Source organism: Caretta caretta, chromosome 3 (assembly GCF_965140235.1).
Source record: "Caretta caretta isolate rCarCar2 chromosome 3, rCarCar1.hap1, whole genome shotgun sequence".
NCBI classification, from domain to species: Eukaryota; Metazoa; Chordata; order Testudines; family Cheloniidae; genus Caretta; species Caretta caretta.
This window is the reverse complement of record NC_134208.1, coordinates 139,800,080-139,816,631: the sequence shown is the minus strand read 5'-3', so window position 1 is coordinate 139,816,631 and position 16,552 is coordinate 139,800,080. Positions and strand designations below refer to the sequence as shown.

Genomic DNA, 16,552 nt, shown 5'->3' with positions numbered 1-16,552 from the left:
CTGAGCCCAATAACTTGTGTTTGGCTTAAGCAGATCATCCGTACTGGATCTGAAGGCATGGAGATGAAGAATCCATCACTTCCCTTGGTAGTTAGGCCCAATGATTAGTCACCTTCACTGCTAAAAATGTGCTTTTCTAATTTGAAGTTGTCTGGATTCAGCTTCCATTGGTTGGTGTTAAGCTTTTTGCCTCTATCTTAAAGAACCCTTTAGTACCTAGTATTGTCTTCCCATGAAGGTGCATAGATACTAAACAAGTCACTCCTCAGTCTTCCCACGAAGGTGCATAGATACTAACCAAGTCACCCCTCAGTCTTCCCACGAAGGTGCATAGATACTAACCAAGTCACCCCTCAGTCTTCTTTAGATTGAACCTAAACAGATTGAGGCCTGTTGAGGCTGTAAGGAATTTTTCTAGTCCTTGAATAACTTGTGGCTTTTTCTTTACCTTCTCCAAATTTTCCATGTTTTTTTAAAATGTGGACACCAAAACTGTATGCAGTATTCTAGTATCAGTCTCACCAATGCCATAGACAGAAGTAAAAATCACCTCCCTACTCCCACTCACCACTTCCCTGTTTGTACATACAAGGATCACATTAACTCTTTTTTCCACACATTATCACACTGGGAGTTCATGCTGAGTTGCTTGGCCACTATGATGTCACAGATCCTTTTCAGAGTCAGTGTTTTCCAGGATACACATCTCCATTCCATAGGTATGCCCTGCATTCCTTGTTCCTAGATGAATAGCTTTGTGTTTGGCTGTATTAAAATGCATTTTGTTTGAATGGGCCAGTTTGCAGAGCAATCCAGGACACTTTGTATGACTGCCCGTCCTTATCATTACTTACCATTATGCCAGTCTTTGTGTCATCTTCAAATTTTAGTACCAGTGATTTTATGTTTAATTCCAGATCATTGTTGAAAATGCTGAATTGCATTGGGCGTAGTACCAGTTCCTGTGGAACCCCACCAGAAACACCCCAGTTCAGTGATGTTTCCCCAATGACAGCTACTTTCAGATGTCAGTAGTCAGTTCCTAATCCATTTAACATGTGTTCTATCAATATTGTACTGTATTAATTTTTAGTCAGAATGTTATGTACTACTAAATCAAACAGCTTTCAAAAGTCTAAGTCTATTACATTGACATAATTACTTTTATCAACCAAACTTGCAATCTCAAAGAAGGAAATCAAGTTTGTCTGACAAAACCTATTTTCTATAAATCCATGCTGACTGGTATTAACTATATTCCTCTCATTTGATTCCTTTTCAGTTTAATGCTGTATCATCTTTTCCATTGTTTTTCCATCATATATTCAGGTTAACTGGCTTATTTTACTGGGATTGATGTGCATGGACACTCCCCATCGAAGTGATCTTTCCAGGTCAGGGTTGAGGTACAATGATTAACAGTGCAGCAAAGTTTATTCTGTTGCCACCTGTTTTATAGCTATATAACAGATTTCAGTCCCCATTGTCATAAATCTGGAACATTAAATTAACTTGGAAAAAAAAAAACTTAGCAAAAATCAGCCTGGTGGCAGTTTTGAATCTTACAATGAAGGAAACAATTTAATGTCAAACAAGTGACTACACAATTTCATGGAGGCAACACCCTTATGCATGAACCAACTGGTAAATTGGAAAGAATGTGTTGGGGACCCCGCCTGCTCATTTTACTCACGTGAGCAGTTTCACTGAAATCAGCAGAACTACATGGGAGAGCAGGATTTGTCCCCGACTTTGTAAACTGCCACACTGCATCCAGGCTTGTCATGGTCACATTGTGTTCCTCTCAACCTTAGTAGCCATAGGTCTGATTCTGTGAGGTGCTGAGCAATCTGAATACCCTGCATGCTGAAAGGCACTTATTACTTTGCAGAATCGCACCATATCTGAATGCCCATTCTTGCCATAACTTTTAAACCACATAGTAATCTCAGGCAAACTGACAGGCTACAAACGCCAGTGATTTTACTAAGGGTAGATGTTAACAACTTCATAGTCTACATATCTCAAAATACGCGGAGGGCCACCTACCACTTTTTAAAAAAATCGTTCAACTATTGTAACCCCTTCTGTATACTCCCTCTGAATTTTCTACACCAGCCTGTCCCTTTTGGCTTTCTCATTGACAGAACTTGTTGACTGCATCAGATATTTAAGATGGACGGTTGTATTGAATAGTGTTGGTAGTTTGGCACCAACCTGTACCCTCAAAGGACTTTGGAAACTTACTAACCTTGACTTGTGCTATCTCTATTTGGGCAATATCATTGCTAGAGATAGTTTTGTCTATAGAAAATGGAAGTGGAGGTTAAATGTAAGAAGGGAGAGTGTTTGGCACTGGCCAGAACAGATAACATCAGCACCTGCAAGAGGTAAGAAGTGATCCAGGAAACCTACCCGCTATTCCCATCAATAGTTCTCCAGCTGTGATGCTGTGGAACAATTCTGGGTTAGTGTGCCCCAGATTCTATTGCACACAGTTCTCTGGGCAGGAACCACACCAGAGAACAAAAAGAAAAGGAGTATTAGTGGCACCTTAGAGACTAACCAATGCCACTAGTACTCCTTTTCTTTTTGCGAATACAGACTAACATGGCTGCTACTCTGAAACCAGAGAACAACTGGGTTCTCCCTTTTTCATTGGAATTCTTGTCTGTTGTATCTGAATTACAGTGGCATTTAGGATTGTGCATCCTGTATATTGGTTGCATTAAGACTTCCTGACTCCTGAGTTATGTTTCCAGTCTTGCCCCTGACTCATGTGTGGCCTTGGGCTGTGCCTTTGTTTCTCCATTTGTAATATAGGCAAAATGTTACACATCTTTGTAAAGAACTTGAACAGGCTTGGATGACAAGTTCTCTATAAAAGAATTAAGATTTGTTATTCTCTTGCCTTCTTCCATGGAAGGGATTTATTGTTTAAGATACAGATCTATATGGCATTATGGTAGTGCTCAGAAGCCCCAGATGGGACCCCATTGTCCTAGGCGCTGTACAAAAAGATAGGAAGATACAGGGCCTAAGCGCTGAGGCCTGGTCTACACTTTGAGTTTATGTCAGATTTAGCAGCATTAAATCAAATTAACCCTGCACCTGTCCACACAACGAAGCCATTTTTTCGACATAAAGGGCTCTTAAAACCAATTTCTGTACTCCTTTCCAATGAGGGGATTAGTGCTGAAATCGACATCGCTGTTTCAAATTAGGGTTAGTGTGGATGCAATTTGAAGGTATTGGCCTCCAGGAGCTATCCCACAGTGCACCATTGTGACCACTCTGGACAGCACTCTGAATTCGGATGCGCTGGCCAGGTGTACAGGAAAAGCCCTGGGAACTTTTGAGTCTCATTTCCTGTTTGGACAGGCGAGCTCATCAGCACAGATGACCATGCAGTCCCAGAATTGAAAAAGAGCTCCGGCATGGACCGAGCGGGAGGTACTGGATCTGATTGCTGTATGGGGAGAGGAATCTGTGCTATCAGAACTATGTTCCAAAAGACGAAATGCCAAAACATTTCAAAAAATCTCCGAGGCCATGAGGGACAGAGGCTACTGCAGGGATACAACACAGTGCCGCATGAAACTTAAGGATCTCAGACAAGCGTACTAGAAAACTAAAGAATTAAACGGATGCTCTGGGACAGAGCCCCAGACATGCCGCTTCTATGTTGAGCTGCATGCAACTCTAGGCGGGGCCGCCACCATTACCTCACCCCTGTCCGTGGACTCCAATGATGGGGTACTCTCTGCCATGCCTGAGGATTTTGCGGACGGGGAAGATGAGGAGGAGGAGGGCAAGCTTGAGGAGAGCACACAGCACACCATTCTCCCCGACAGCCAGATCTTTTTATCACCCTGACTGAAATACCCTCCCAACCCAACGAAGCCGGAGAAGGGACCTCTGGTGAGTGTACCTTTTTAAATATAATACATGTTATAAAAGCAAGCATTTTTTAATGATTAGGTAGCCCTGAGGACTTGGGATGCATTCGTGGCCAGTACAGCTACTGAAAAAGTTTGTTAATGTGTCTGGGGATGGAGCGGAAATCCTCCAGGGACATCTCCATGAAGCTCTCCCGGAGGTGCTCTAAAAGCCTTTGTAGAAGGTTTCTGGGGAGAGCAGCCTTATTCCGTCCTCCATGTTAGGACACTTTACCACGCCATGCTAGTAGCAAGTAATCTGGTATCATTGCATGACAAAGCCTGGCAGCGTATGGTCCCAGTGTTTGCTGGCATTCAAGCAACATCAGTTCTTTATCTCTCTGTGTTATCCTCATGAGAGTGATATCCTTCATGGTAACCTGGTTGAAATAGGGGAATTTAATTAAGGGGACATTCAGAGGTGGCCGTTCCTCCTGGGCTGTTTGCCTGTGGCTGAAAAGAAATCCTCCCTGCAGTTAGCCACGTGATGGGAGGGGGGGCCCATTGGCGTTGAGCTGTTCACTAGGGATCTTCCCTGATACCAGCCACATGGTGGGGTGAGGGGTAAAGCAATCATCCCAGAGAATTGGATGGGGGTGGGGTTAGTTTGGTTTCTGCTGCTGCACGTTAACAGGAAAACTGCTGCACTAAATGGCCAACTCAACATGCTTTGCTTGGTATGGGAGAGGAGGGTGCTGCTGTTATGAAGGTTGCAGAAGCCGAAAGACTATGGCTTACCATGGCTGCCTGCAAGCCGAATTCTGTTGCCTGGCACTGCGTGTGTGATCTCTAACACCAAAGCCGCAGGCACTCAATATAAGATGCAAAATGCGACCTCGTACCAAAATCACATATGCTATGTAATGTGAATAGTGTTGTTCACCGTGAAAGAGTATAGCCATTGTTCTGTAAAATGTATCTTTTTAAATACTTCACTCCCTTTTTTGCCTCCAGCAGCTGCAAATGTTTCAAGCCTCCCTCCTTCGTCCCAAAGGCTATCTCGGATAAGGCGGTGGAAAAAACGCACACGCGATGAAATATTCTCTGAGCTCATGCTGTCGTGCGGCACTGACAAAGCTCAGCAGAATGTGTGGAGGGACACAATAGCAGAGTATAGGAAAGTGGCTGATGAACGGAGGAGAGGTGGTGGCAGGAAGATCAGAGGAGGCATGAGGCAACGCTTGGGCTACTGTGGGATCAAACGGACATGCTCCGGCGTCTGGCGGAGGTTCATGAACGGCAGCAGGATCACAGACTGCTGCTGCAGCCCCTGTTTAACCACCCTCCCTCCTCCCCAAGTTCCATAGCCTCCTCACCCAGACACCCAAGAACACAGTGGCGGGGAGGCTCCGGGCACCCAACCACTCCACCCCAGTGGACAGCCCAAGCAACAGAAGGCTGTCATTCAAGAAGTTTTAAAGTGGCCTTTTCCTTCCCTCCTACCCTTCTCCTACACCCCTCCTAGGCTACCTTGTGAGTTATCTCCCTATTTTTATAATTAGTTAATAAAGAATACATGTTTTTTAAATGATAGTGACTTTATTTCCTTTGCAAGCAAGCTGTGATCAAAGGCGGGAGGGCGGGTGGCTTACAGGGAATTTAGAGGCAACCAAGGGGGCGGGTTTTCATCAAGGAGAAATAAACAGAAGTGTCACACAGTACCCTGGCCATTCATTAAACTGGTTTTCAAAGCTTCTCTGATGCGCAGCGCTTCCTGCTGTGCTCTTCTAACCACCCTGGTGTCTGACTACACGTATTCAGCGGCCAGGCAATTTGCATCAACCTCCCACCCCGCCATAAATGTCTCCCCCTTACTCTCACAGAGATTGTGGAGCACACAGCAAGCAGCAATAACAATGGGAATATTGGTTTCACTGAGGTCTGAGCGAGTCAGTAGACTGCACCAGCGATCCTTTAAACATCCAAATGCACACTCTACCACCATTCTTCACTTGCTCAGCCTACAGTTGAACAGCTCCATACTACTGTCCAGGGTCCTTGTGTACGGCTTCATGAGCCAGGGCATTAAGGGGTAGGCTGGGTCCCCAAGGATAACTATAGGCATTTCAACATCCCCAACAGTTTTCGGTCTGGGATGTAAATCCCTTCTTGCAGCCGTCGAAACAGACCAGAGTTCCTGAAGATGCGAGCGTCATGTACCTTTCCTGGCCATCCCACGTTGATGTTGGTGAAACGTCCCTTGTGATCCACCAGACCTTGCAGCACTATTGAAAAGTACCCCTTGCGGTTTATGTACTCGGCAGCTTGGTGCTCCGGTGCCAAGATAGGGATATGGGTTCCCTCTATGGCCCCACCACAGTTAGGGAATCCCATTGCAGCAAAGCCATCCACTATGACCTGCACATTTCCCAGGGTCACTACCCTTGATATCAGCAGATCTTTGATTGCGTGGGCTACTTGCATCACAGCAGCCCCAACAGTAGATTTGCCCACTCCAAATTGATTCCCAACTGACCGATAGCTGTCTGGCGTTGCAAGCTTCCACAGGGCTATCGCCACTCGCTTCTCAACTGTGAGGGCTGCTCTCATCTTGGTATTCATGTGCTTCAGGGCAGGGGAAAGCAAGTCACAAAGTTCCATGAAAGTGCCCTTACGTATGCAAAAGTTTCACAGCCACTGGGAATCGGCCCCAGACCTGCAACACTATGCGGTCCCACCAGTCTGTGCTTGTTTCCCGAGCCCAGAATCGGCGTTCCACCACATGAACCTGCCCCATTAGCACCATGATGCATGCATTGGCAGGGTCCATGCTTTCAGAGAAATCTGTGTCCATGTCCTGATCACTCACGTGACCGCGCTGACGTCGCCTCCTCGCCCGGTATCGCTCTGCCAGGTTTTGGTGCTGCATATACTGCTGGATAATGCATGTGGTGTTTAATGTGCTCCTAATTGCCAAAGTGAGCTGAGCTGCCTCCATGCTTGCCTTGGTATGGCGTCCACACAGAAAAAAGGCGCGGAACGATTGTCTGCCGTTGCTCCAATGGAGGGAGGGGCGACTGACGACACGGCTTACAGGGTTGGCTTCAGGGAGTTAAAATCAACAAAGGGGGCGGCTTTACATCAAGGAGTATTTCAGGCAGGACTTTACAGAGGGTTCCAATAAGAAATGGTGCACCTAAGTTATTGTTCTTATTGGAACAAGGAGGTTAGTCTGGCCTCTGATTGATATATGGCTAGATTTACCTCGCTGCACCTTCTCTGTGAGTGACTGCAGTATGACCTAGAGGAATGAGTCCCCTAGATGTGGGGGGGGGGGAAAGCAAATGAGTACAAAACAAATCTGGTCTATTTCTTGTTTTGATCCACTCCATCTATCTTTTACATCTTTGGCTGGCAGCAGACGGTGCAGAAGGACTGCATGCCATCCACATCTCATGGCTGCTCGGCAGAAGATGGTGCAATACGACTGCTAGCCATCCTCATCTCTTGCCTGCCCGGCAGAAGATGGTGCAATATGACTGCTATCCATCCTCATCTCTTGCCTGCCCGGCAGAAGATGGTACAGTATGACTGCTAGCAATCCGTATTGCCTGCCTGCTCACCATAAGACGGTTCAATAGGACTGACTGCAGGACTAAAGAGAATGACCTGGTCAAGTCACTCCAAATTTAGTCCCTGCGCCCATGTCTGCCCAGGCGCTCCCGGCCGACGTGGCCAGGAGCACCTCGGACATGACGATGACGGCTACCAGTCGTATTGCACCGTCTGCTGCCAGAAGGCAATGGGTTGCTGTTACCGTGTAGCAATGCAGTACCACGTCTGCCAGCACCTAGGAGACATAGGGTGACGGTTACCTGAGCGGGCTCCATGCTTGCCCTGGTATGGCGTCTGCACAGGTAACTCAGGAAAAAAGGCGCGAAACAATTGTCTGCCCTTGCTTTCGCGGAGGGAGGGAGGGAAGGGGGGCCTGACAATACGTACCCAGAACCACCCGCGACAATGTTTTAGCCCCATCAGGCATTGTCAATCCAGAATTCCAATGGGCAGCGGAGACTGCGGGAACTGTGGGATAACTATCCACAGTGCAACACTCTGGAAGTCGACGCTTGCCTCGGTACTGTGGAAGCACTCCGCCGAGTTAATGCACTTAATGCACTTAGAGCGTTTTCTGTGGGGACACACACACTCGAATATATAAAACCGATTTCTAAAAAACCGACTTCTATAAATTTGACCTAATTCCGTAGTGTAGACATACCCTAAGTGGAACAAGCAATGGAAGGGAAGCAAAGGCGAAGACCAACAAGAATATGTCGTTCCATAGCCTAACTTTGCATACAGCTTGATAGTCTGAGCACTGTAACACTGAGAATGCAGTAATGTTAACTTGGCCACATTGCAGCAGTATTTTTTATTCGTTTCCCCTTTTTTGTACTGTGAAATGAATAAATAAAATACGCAAGTTGTGGAATATGGCAGAGTTAATGTCATTTCAGGAACCTTTGCCTTTGAGCTTCCAGACTCCCATCTTCTTAGTTTCTGAATATTTAGTCACATCTGCCTGAAAACTGGTGTCTTCTGGGGGTAGGACAGAAGTCAATGGCTCTATGTACACGTACAAAGGTTTGCCCCAAAGATTCCAATTGCAGGATTAGGGTCTGGTTTACGTGCAAAAATCAATTGCTCTCAATGGGATTCTCCATCATTACTGTGAGATTCTACACCATTTGAAAACAGAGTTAGAAAATGGAAACTTAAAGGATTTACACTAACCCTAAGGGGATGCTATCAAGTTAAAATTCACATGGGCTCACTTTCCTTCCCATTGATTTCAATGTATATGTTTATGGCAGCAATATTGGGCTCCTTGTTCTTTAAATGCATTTTCTTCCCTGTGTCACTAATGATGCCTTAAATTATTAAAGGACAATTTTAAAATAATCTTGTTTCTTATGCACTATTTATGCTGTTAGCTTCTATTGTGCCTTTCACTCTGTTTGGGCAAGGAAGATAGAGGAGTCCATTTCTAATTATTTTGATTTCCTAGTAGTCACATTAGCAAGAAGCTGCAGTGGTAGGGTTGAAAAAATGGCTAGGGAACTTTATTCCTTTAAAAATAAATAATTTCTATTGAAACTGAAATTTAGAATACCAAGGCAACAACAGCTAGGCCATACTTCACTGGCTTGTTTTTTACCAAACCAACATTTGGGGGCTGAGCTATCTTCACCTACGCACCCTGAACATAGGAGCCCAGAAGCCCCTTTCAGCTGTGCAAGGATGTGGTCATTTAAATGAATAGGGCTGGCACCAAATTCTTTTCTCAGCCTTGTCACTATCTTGAGTATTTTGGATTACTAGTTTTGCATATCCTGACTTCTGAATGTTCTTTAAATGTGCCCACTTTACACAGATTATTATTTAAAAATTAAGACCTGATTCTGCAAACCCGTAAAATGGGACTTGTTTACATGATTCGGGATTACAGTTATGCAGGAGCAAACCCTTAAATTGTACCTTTTACTTACAAAAATGTACATTAGTGTAATGTTATGCATTAGCAGCATGTATATAGCTGCTTAAAAACATTGTTTTACTTTCCGGTGGTAGTGAATAGACAAAAAGTTTCCTCTGTCCTTAAGTTTCTCCCTTGCTCTATTGATATGTGTTGTAGCTATATATAGACACAGTGAATAATCACTGGGCTTTCATCTGCCTTTAAGGCTAAAGAATGGCTAAGAGAACAAGGAAGAAAACAAATGCTAAGAGATGGCTGTAACAATCCTAGTTAAGAAGCTGAAGACAGGGTAATCATTTTTAAAGAATACTGTGGACCGGCTGCACAGAATGCTATGACTACTTTGTTATAACCAGAGTCCCCTGGATTTTCAGAATTCAGAGCAGGCTTCAGAAAGGAGCTTTGTCTAATTCCTGAAATGGAATGTATGAAACACTGACAGCAATCTCTTAACTGTGTCTCTTCTCACTCCTGGCTTAGCCAGTGTTTCTGAAATGGGGAGATAGAGTGTGTGAGGGTCTGCAAAACTAGAAGACTGCTGGGAGGAAAATGAAGGGGAAGGAGAAAGGGAAGGGAAGAGGGTGAGGAAGAGGGAAAGCAGAGTGCAGGAGAATGAACAAATGGGGAGGTCGGTTTTAAAACATGCCTCTCTTCCTCTCCCAGTCCCCAAATGAGAATTACAGAATCCCATTCAGTTTTGGTGATAACCATTATTGCTTTGTGTCTAAAGCAGAGGTCTGGGAGTCAGGAGTCTTGGCTTATATTTCCCAGCATGCCAAAGGTCATACAGTGACTTCACTGTTGCAACCTCAACTTCCTCAGCTGCAGAACCAAACACACAACACTTTGAGATTCTGAAACATACTTCAAACCACCAAGAATATTAAAAGGGGATTTGAAATTGTATTAAACCCACTCACATGCTGACATTACAATCATTACACATTACTTACATGCTAGTTGGCTGGAACTCTGTAACTTTCTTTACATGTACATGAGATGTTGGGTTTTCTGCAAATTTATAGTCAGTGGATTCTGCCAGCACATCCAAGTGATGCATAACTGACAACAAATCTATAAAAAACACTGCTGCAGAAATGATCCATGAAACACTGGTGAATTTCAGGGACTGTGTTTATAATTGAGGCTCAGAGAGCTTTCATCTTATCTTCAACTGTTTCCATCTCACTAAAAACTCAGCTGTGCATGTCTTTGTCCTCTGAGTTCACATTCAGGATGTTGTAATCCCTAGCCGTTTTCAGTGGAATTCAATTAATAATCATTGCAACACCACCACACACGAATTCATTTCCGGAGCTCCAAATAATGGGTTGTGGTTTCTCCCTTCCTGCAACTATAACATCCAGGGTGCAGTCTTTCCACTGTATTCCCAATTACTTGCACACGAGTAAGACAAGCAGGGTTTGGCCAACAAATAAATTAATAGGAAAGAGAGCAGTGTAATGAAGATGGATCTATCTCTTCTTAAATATATTTCCTGTAGCTTTAAAACAGCCTGAAAATTTGAGAATGGGATTGGCTGAAGAAGTTAATGAGATGACCTGTATTGTAACTGCATTGGATCTGCTTTCTGGTGAGGCTTTATATGCTGTAGTAAATAGGGCATTGGACTGAGAGTTAGGAGTGTGTGTTCTGCTCCCAGACCTGCTGTAACACCCGGGGAAGTAACTTCTCTTCTTTGTGCCCCAGTCTTTCCCCTCTGCAAAATGAAGATGATTATGATAACTTCATTCCTTTGTAAATGATGTGGAGACCTACAGAAGAAGCATTATAGAACAGTTACAAATTATTCCCTGTTTGACAAGATTAATCATTTAGGCATTACCAGGTCAAACATTAGACCAGCTGCATATCTGTGGATCTATTTCATTTTGTAAGGAAGAATTGCAAAATTGTGTGTGTTGAGAGGTGATCTTTGTCCAATTCCACTTATTAGTTTTCTTGATCTCTCTCATTTTCTGGAAATCCAGAAGGCCTCCCCAGGGAGCTTCCTGTTACTCATTCCCAGGTGTTTGATAGTAAAAAACTATTCAGTGGGATAAGAAACCCCCAAGTGCATCCCAGAATCCAGCACTTGGACAGTGCCCAGCATAACATGGACTGTTTTGCTCTCTGACTTACACCTGTTCTATACTAGCTACACCAACATTTGTACTATTATTAAGGCTGCATTTTCATCATGGCTATCACGAGACCCATGGATCCCATGATTTCATACTATCATTTCCATTTTTACACATTCTCTGTCATAACTTAAGCTCAGAATTTTCAAAGCTGACAAGTTACACCCTGCACAAAGTCCAGAGTTTAAAAGGGAACAAGACAATTCAAGATTAGGGCTAGCTGTCTGTGACTGGAGGAGCAGAAAGAGATCATGAATCCTGCTTTTAGGAAAAAATCATGGAGTATGCATATAGCTGACATTAAAAAGTTGCTGGCTTTGCCAAGGCTGAATCAGGAAAGTGGAGCTGAAGGTGGGACCTGAACTAGCAGGGATTGGGAAAGAGGTTTTAAATTGTTTTCAGCCAGTGGCTAAATGTTATTTAATGGGCTTTGAACACTTTTTGTTTGCAAATTGTAAGCAATTTTAATTAAAATAATGTGACCTGTGATTCTTCGCACTGTCTACTATTAAAATGATTTGCTTTTTCTGCTTCATATGATTTGCCATAACAAACCAAGCATCCTCATTATTATTTTGTATGTATTTCTAAGGCAATCACCACCACAAACACAATTTCATTTGTAAATATGGCCAGTCCCTTGAAGAACCAAGTTCTCAGTCTATCCCCCTCAGTAATAAGGCTGCATATATTTAAAGGGGAAAATAATCCAGGTGTGGCTTGCTTCCCAGGACATGCAGCCAGGGCTATTCCACAAATGAGTTATGTATCAGAACCCCATTAAAGAAATGAGTTCAAAATCATGCCCTAGACAAGAGAAAGGCAGACTGGCTCAGCCCAATTTACCTCTATACAGCACACACCTACTATTTTCTCTGTTTGCTGCTCTAAAATTGACAGGGGGGAAAAAAAAGTGAATCATATAACAGAGATCTTAATCCCAGGCTTACTCCCACACTCCTTCCCCCAATGGAAATTTTGCATGACGGAGTACAAATCAGCCCCAATGTTTGTACATGCAAAACAATAAATCTGACATTTTGGAGAGAGCTGGGTGACATGTGGGGTGACCAAACTGGACTCTTGCTTGTGACAGTGGAAAACTGAAAGGCAGGATAATATAATGAAAGTGAAATGCACCTACCCAATCTTATTTATTTAGATGGATGTTTCCTCAAACTGATTATTCACAAAGAAGATTTCAGTTACTACATTTAATTCTTTTTAAATAAATCCTACAAAAGCAGAAATCTCTTACAAAATACTATAAATATGAATGAGGAAAGGAAGCAGCTTTCAGAAAACACAGAGTAACAGCCGTGTTAGTCTGTATTTGCAAAAAGAAAAGGAGTACTTGTGGCACCTTAGAGACTAACCAATTTATTTGAGCATAAGCTTTCGTGACCTACAGCTCACTTCATCGGATGCATACAGTGGAAAATACAGTGGGGAGATTTTACATACACAGAACATGAAACAATGGGTGTTACCATACAGACTGTAACAAGAGTGATCAGGAAAGGTGAGCTATTACCAACGGGGGCGGGGGGGGGGGGAATCTTTTGTAGTGATAATCAAGGTGGGCCATTTCCAGCAGTTGACAAGAACAGTAGGAGTGTGCCCTTCTAAAGAAACTAAAATAAAATGAGGTGCTCCCTAGATTTTCAAAGGCATCCCCAGGACAAAGGCTAATGGCATAAAGCATTTCTCTCCCCCCGCCCAGCAGACAGGAGGGCAGAATGAATGTCTCTCCAAACAGTTAATGTTTGCCACACGGAAGGCACAAAGAGAACCGGACACATCCACCCAGCTATAAAATAGCTCCTGCGTGCACGTCGCTTGACTACCGTGGCCAGTCCCAGAGGAGGTGGGAGGTGTTTGCACGACCGGCAAGCGAGAAGTATTAGCATCCGCGCGGAGCCGTTTGAAAACCCCTCTCAAAAGGCAGGATTTTGCCGCGTGTTTTCATGGGATGTAAAAGTCCCCCCCCCCGGGTGTGTGTGTGTGTGTGGCGGGGTGTTCCCCGATTGTCACAGCCCTGAAGTCTCCATTCAGAAAAGCCCGCCGCCGCCCGCAGTCATTGGCTCGGCCCCGCCGCGAGTGGGAGCTGGCGGGAGCGGGCAGCCCGGCTGGCGGAACCTCCATCGCCCCGCGGACCGGGGGCGGGGCGGCAGCGCCGGCGGGTTTTCAAGCCCTGCCAGCGATGCCTAGACTCGCTCGCATCGTGGGAGCCCGGGTGACCCTCCCCTAGCAAACACCGCCACGCCCGGCACAGCCGCACCGCAGCCCGCACGCCCCAGGCTGACCCCGCACCCGCGGCGAAGGGGGCCACGAGGGGCGGGCGGACGGGCGGCGGCGGCTCCTCCTCTCCCTCTCATTGGAGCCGGCGGCGGCGGCGGCAGCGGCAGGCGGCGGGATGAGAGGAGCCGGCAGGGGGCCGCCGCCGCTGCTGGACCCGGGGCCGCGCCCGGCGTGAGCAGCCTCCGCCCGTGAGCGGGGAGCCGGCGGCCAGCCCCAGAGCCATGTACTCCGGGAACAGCAGCAGCCAGGCGCCCGGCCCGGGGCAGCGGGAGGACCTGCCCCTCTTCAGCCCCAGCACCTACGAGCTCCTGGCGCTGCTCATCGCCACCATCGGCATCCTGGGCTTGTGCAACAACCTGCTGGTGCTGGTGCTGTACTACCGCTTCCAGCGGCTGCGCACCCCCACCAACCTCTTCCTGCTCAACATCAGCCTCAGCGACCTGCTGGTCTCGCTCTGCGGGGGGGCCCTCACCTTCGTGTCCTGCCTCCGCAGCCGCTGGGTCTGGGACGCGCCCGGCTGCGTCTGGGACGGGTTCTGCAACAGCCTCTTCGGTAAGGGGGAGGGGAGGAGACCGCACGCCCCCAGCTCCTCCTCACCGCCTCCCACCTCACCCCCCCCCCGCCTATTGCCCACCTCCACCCCCCATTCTCTACCCACTTCCCCCCACTGCCCTCCACCCCCTCACCCTACCGCCCTCCACCACCATCTATTCCCCACCCATCACTGTCTCCCACCTCACCCCATCACCGCCTCCCACCTCACCCCACCGCCTATTGCCCACTTCCCCCCATTCCCCACCCCACCCCGTATTCCCTACCCATAACCACCTCACCCCACTGCTCTCCACCCCCCCCACCCACCCACCTCACGCACACCCCTCATTCCCCACTTCTCCCAATACCTCACCCCCCAACCCCTATTCCCCACCTCATCCCTCCACCCACCTCACTCCACTGCTCTCTACCGCCATTTCCCAACCCCATTCCCCAATCACCACCTCACCCCTTCCCCACCCACCTCACCTCATTCGCCTTCGCCACCTCCACCCTCCATTCTCCATCCACCCACTATCAGAGGTGGATTAGGGGTTTGTGGGGCCATAGGCCAGAGCAAATGGGGGTCCCTCCACACCCTTTCTGCCTGCAGAATCCCTGAAGGAGCACTAGGCATGTGGTGGGAACAGGGTAAACCACTGTGCCCCAACCCCACTCTCCAATGGGAACACCAGGCAGGCAGCAGCTGTGGGGGGGAAATTTTTCTGCCCCCCGCTCCCCACAATTAGCTGGGACCCCTGGCTATGGTCTGTTGGCCCTGTGGCTAATCTGCCACTGCCCCATATCACCACCCACCTTACCGCCCTCCACCCACCCTCCCTACTGCCATCCACCTTCTTTCCCACCAGCCCTTCTCCTCTTTCCCCATCCCTGTCCTTCCACTTCCATTCCCCACAACCCTGCTACCATCCACCAACCTATGTACAATCATCCTTTCCTTCATTTCACTTCCTAACTCAAACCTCCACCCACGCCATTTTATCCCCTTCCATCACGACCCTAGCCCATCTCAGTCCCGTTACCACCTACTTACACTACTTCTACAACATGCTGTACCTTATCTCCAACTCCCCCATCTGCATAACCTGGTCTCATACCACACTCTGGGACCATCCCAAACCACCATCAATGTATTTTCCCCACGTCACTACTGACCCTATGCCATTTTCTCTCTCCACTACCATATCCCTCCAATTTCATCCTCCTATTGATACTATTCCTTTTTTCCTCCAGCACCTGCCTTTCCCTTATTAGGTATCAATAATGTCCAGAAAGGCAGTTTTAATGTGAAGTCCTGGCAAAAAAGATGGTTTCCATGAAAAAGGAATGGGGGAAAACCTGCAGTCTCTGCTTACTGTGCTTTTAGTATGTAGGAGGCTACTGCTTGAAAGTTTGTTTCGTGTAATGACTAATATTTACAAAAAGTAAGCTCAAAGACTGGGACCTTCTGCATGGAAACGTACTTGTGTAGGGTAGATATTATAGTTTATGCCCCTTTTCGGTAACTTTTATTATCAGAAAGAAAACTACTGAAAATTAAGCAGGAAAGCTATAAATGAATCAGAAGTGTGCCTCAACATCCCCTCCTTGCTGCCAAAAGGGTCTGTTTTGAAAACATAGAAACCTCTTCAAAGAAAGTCCTTGATTTATTTGAACATTGTGTATCATCACTCCTAATTTGTAAGGAAAAACAAAACCTTACGGCAAAGGGAAAATTAATGACTTTAATGACACACCAGACACATCTCTGACCAGCCAGACAGCGGAGAAGTCTGAATATTATGGGGGCCACATCACAATATCAGGAAATTTAGAAGTCAGCTAGGTCTTTGTCTAGAAAGTTATCCAAAACATGGAACATGTTTAGTTTTTTCCACTCTCTGCATCAATTCTGAAGAGACACCCGTACTCTTGATTTGACTGCTTTGTTTAAAAAAAATATCATTAGTAACAAAAGTGTAATTTTGATGCTTCTCTTATCTTGAACGTTCACTTCACCCACATGAAAAACAAGTAGTATTGGTGTTTGTAGCATTCCTAAACTACTGAACACTGTAAAGTATGATTTTTCTATAGTGACAAGTGTTTCTGAAACCCTTATTTACATTTTTTTAAAAAGACATGAACATCTTTCA

General features: G+C 46.1%; 1 protein-coding gene across 1 annotated transcript in view; it reads left to right on the top strand.

Moving 5' to 3' along the window:
• The first annotated feature begins 13,560 nt into the window (after positions 1-13,560).
• OPN3 (opsin 3) overlaps positions 13,561-16,552 on the top strand; it is a 29,032-nt gene continuing 26,040 nt past the window's right edge. The window contains exon 1 of the mRNA XM_048843754.2: positions 13,561-14,414. Coding sequence (XP_048699711.2) covers positions 14,084-14,414 — 331 coding nt within the window. The 5' untranslated portion in view covers positions 13,561-14,083. The remainder of the gene's footprint in view (positions 14,415-16,552) is intronic.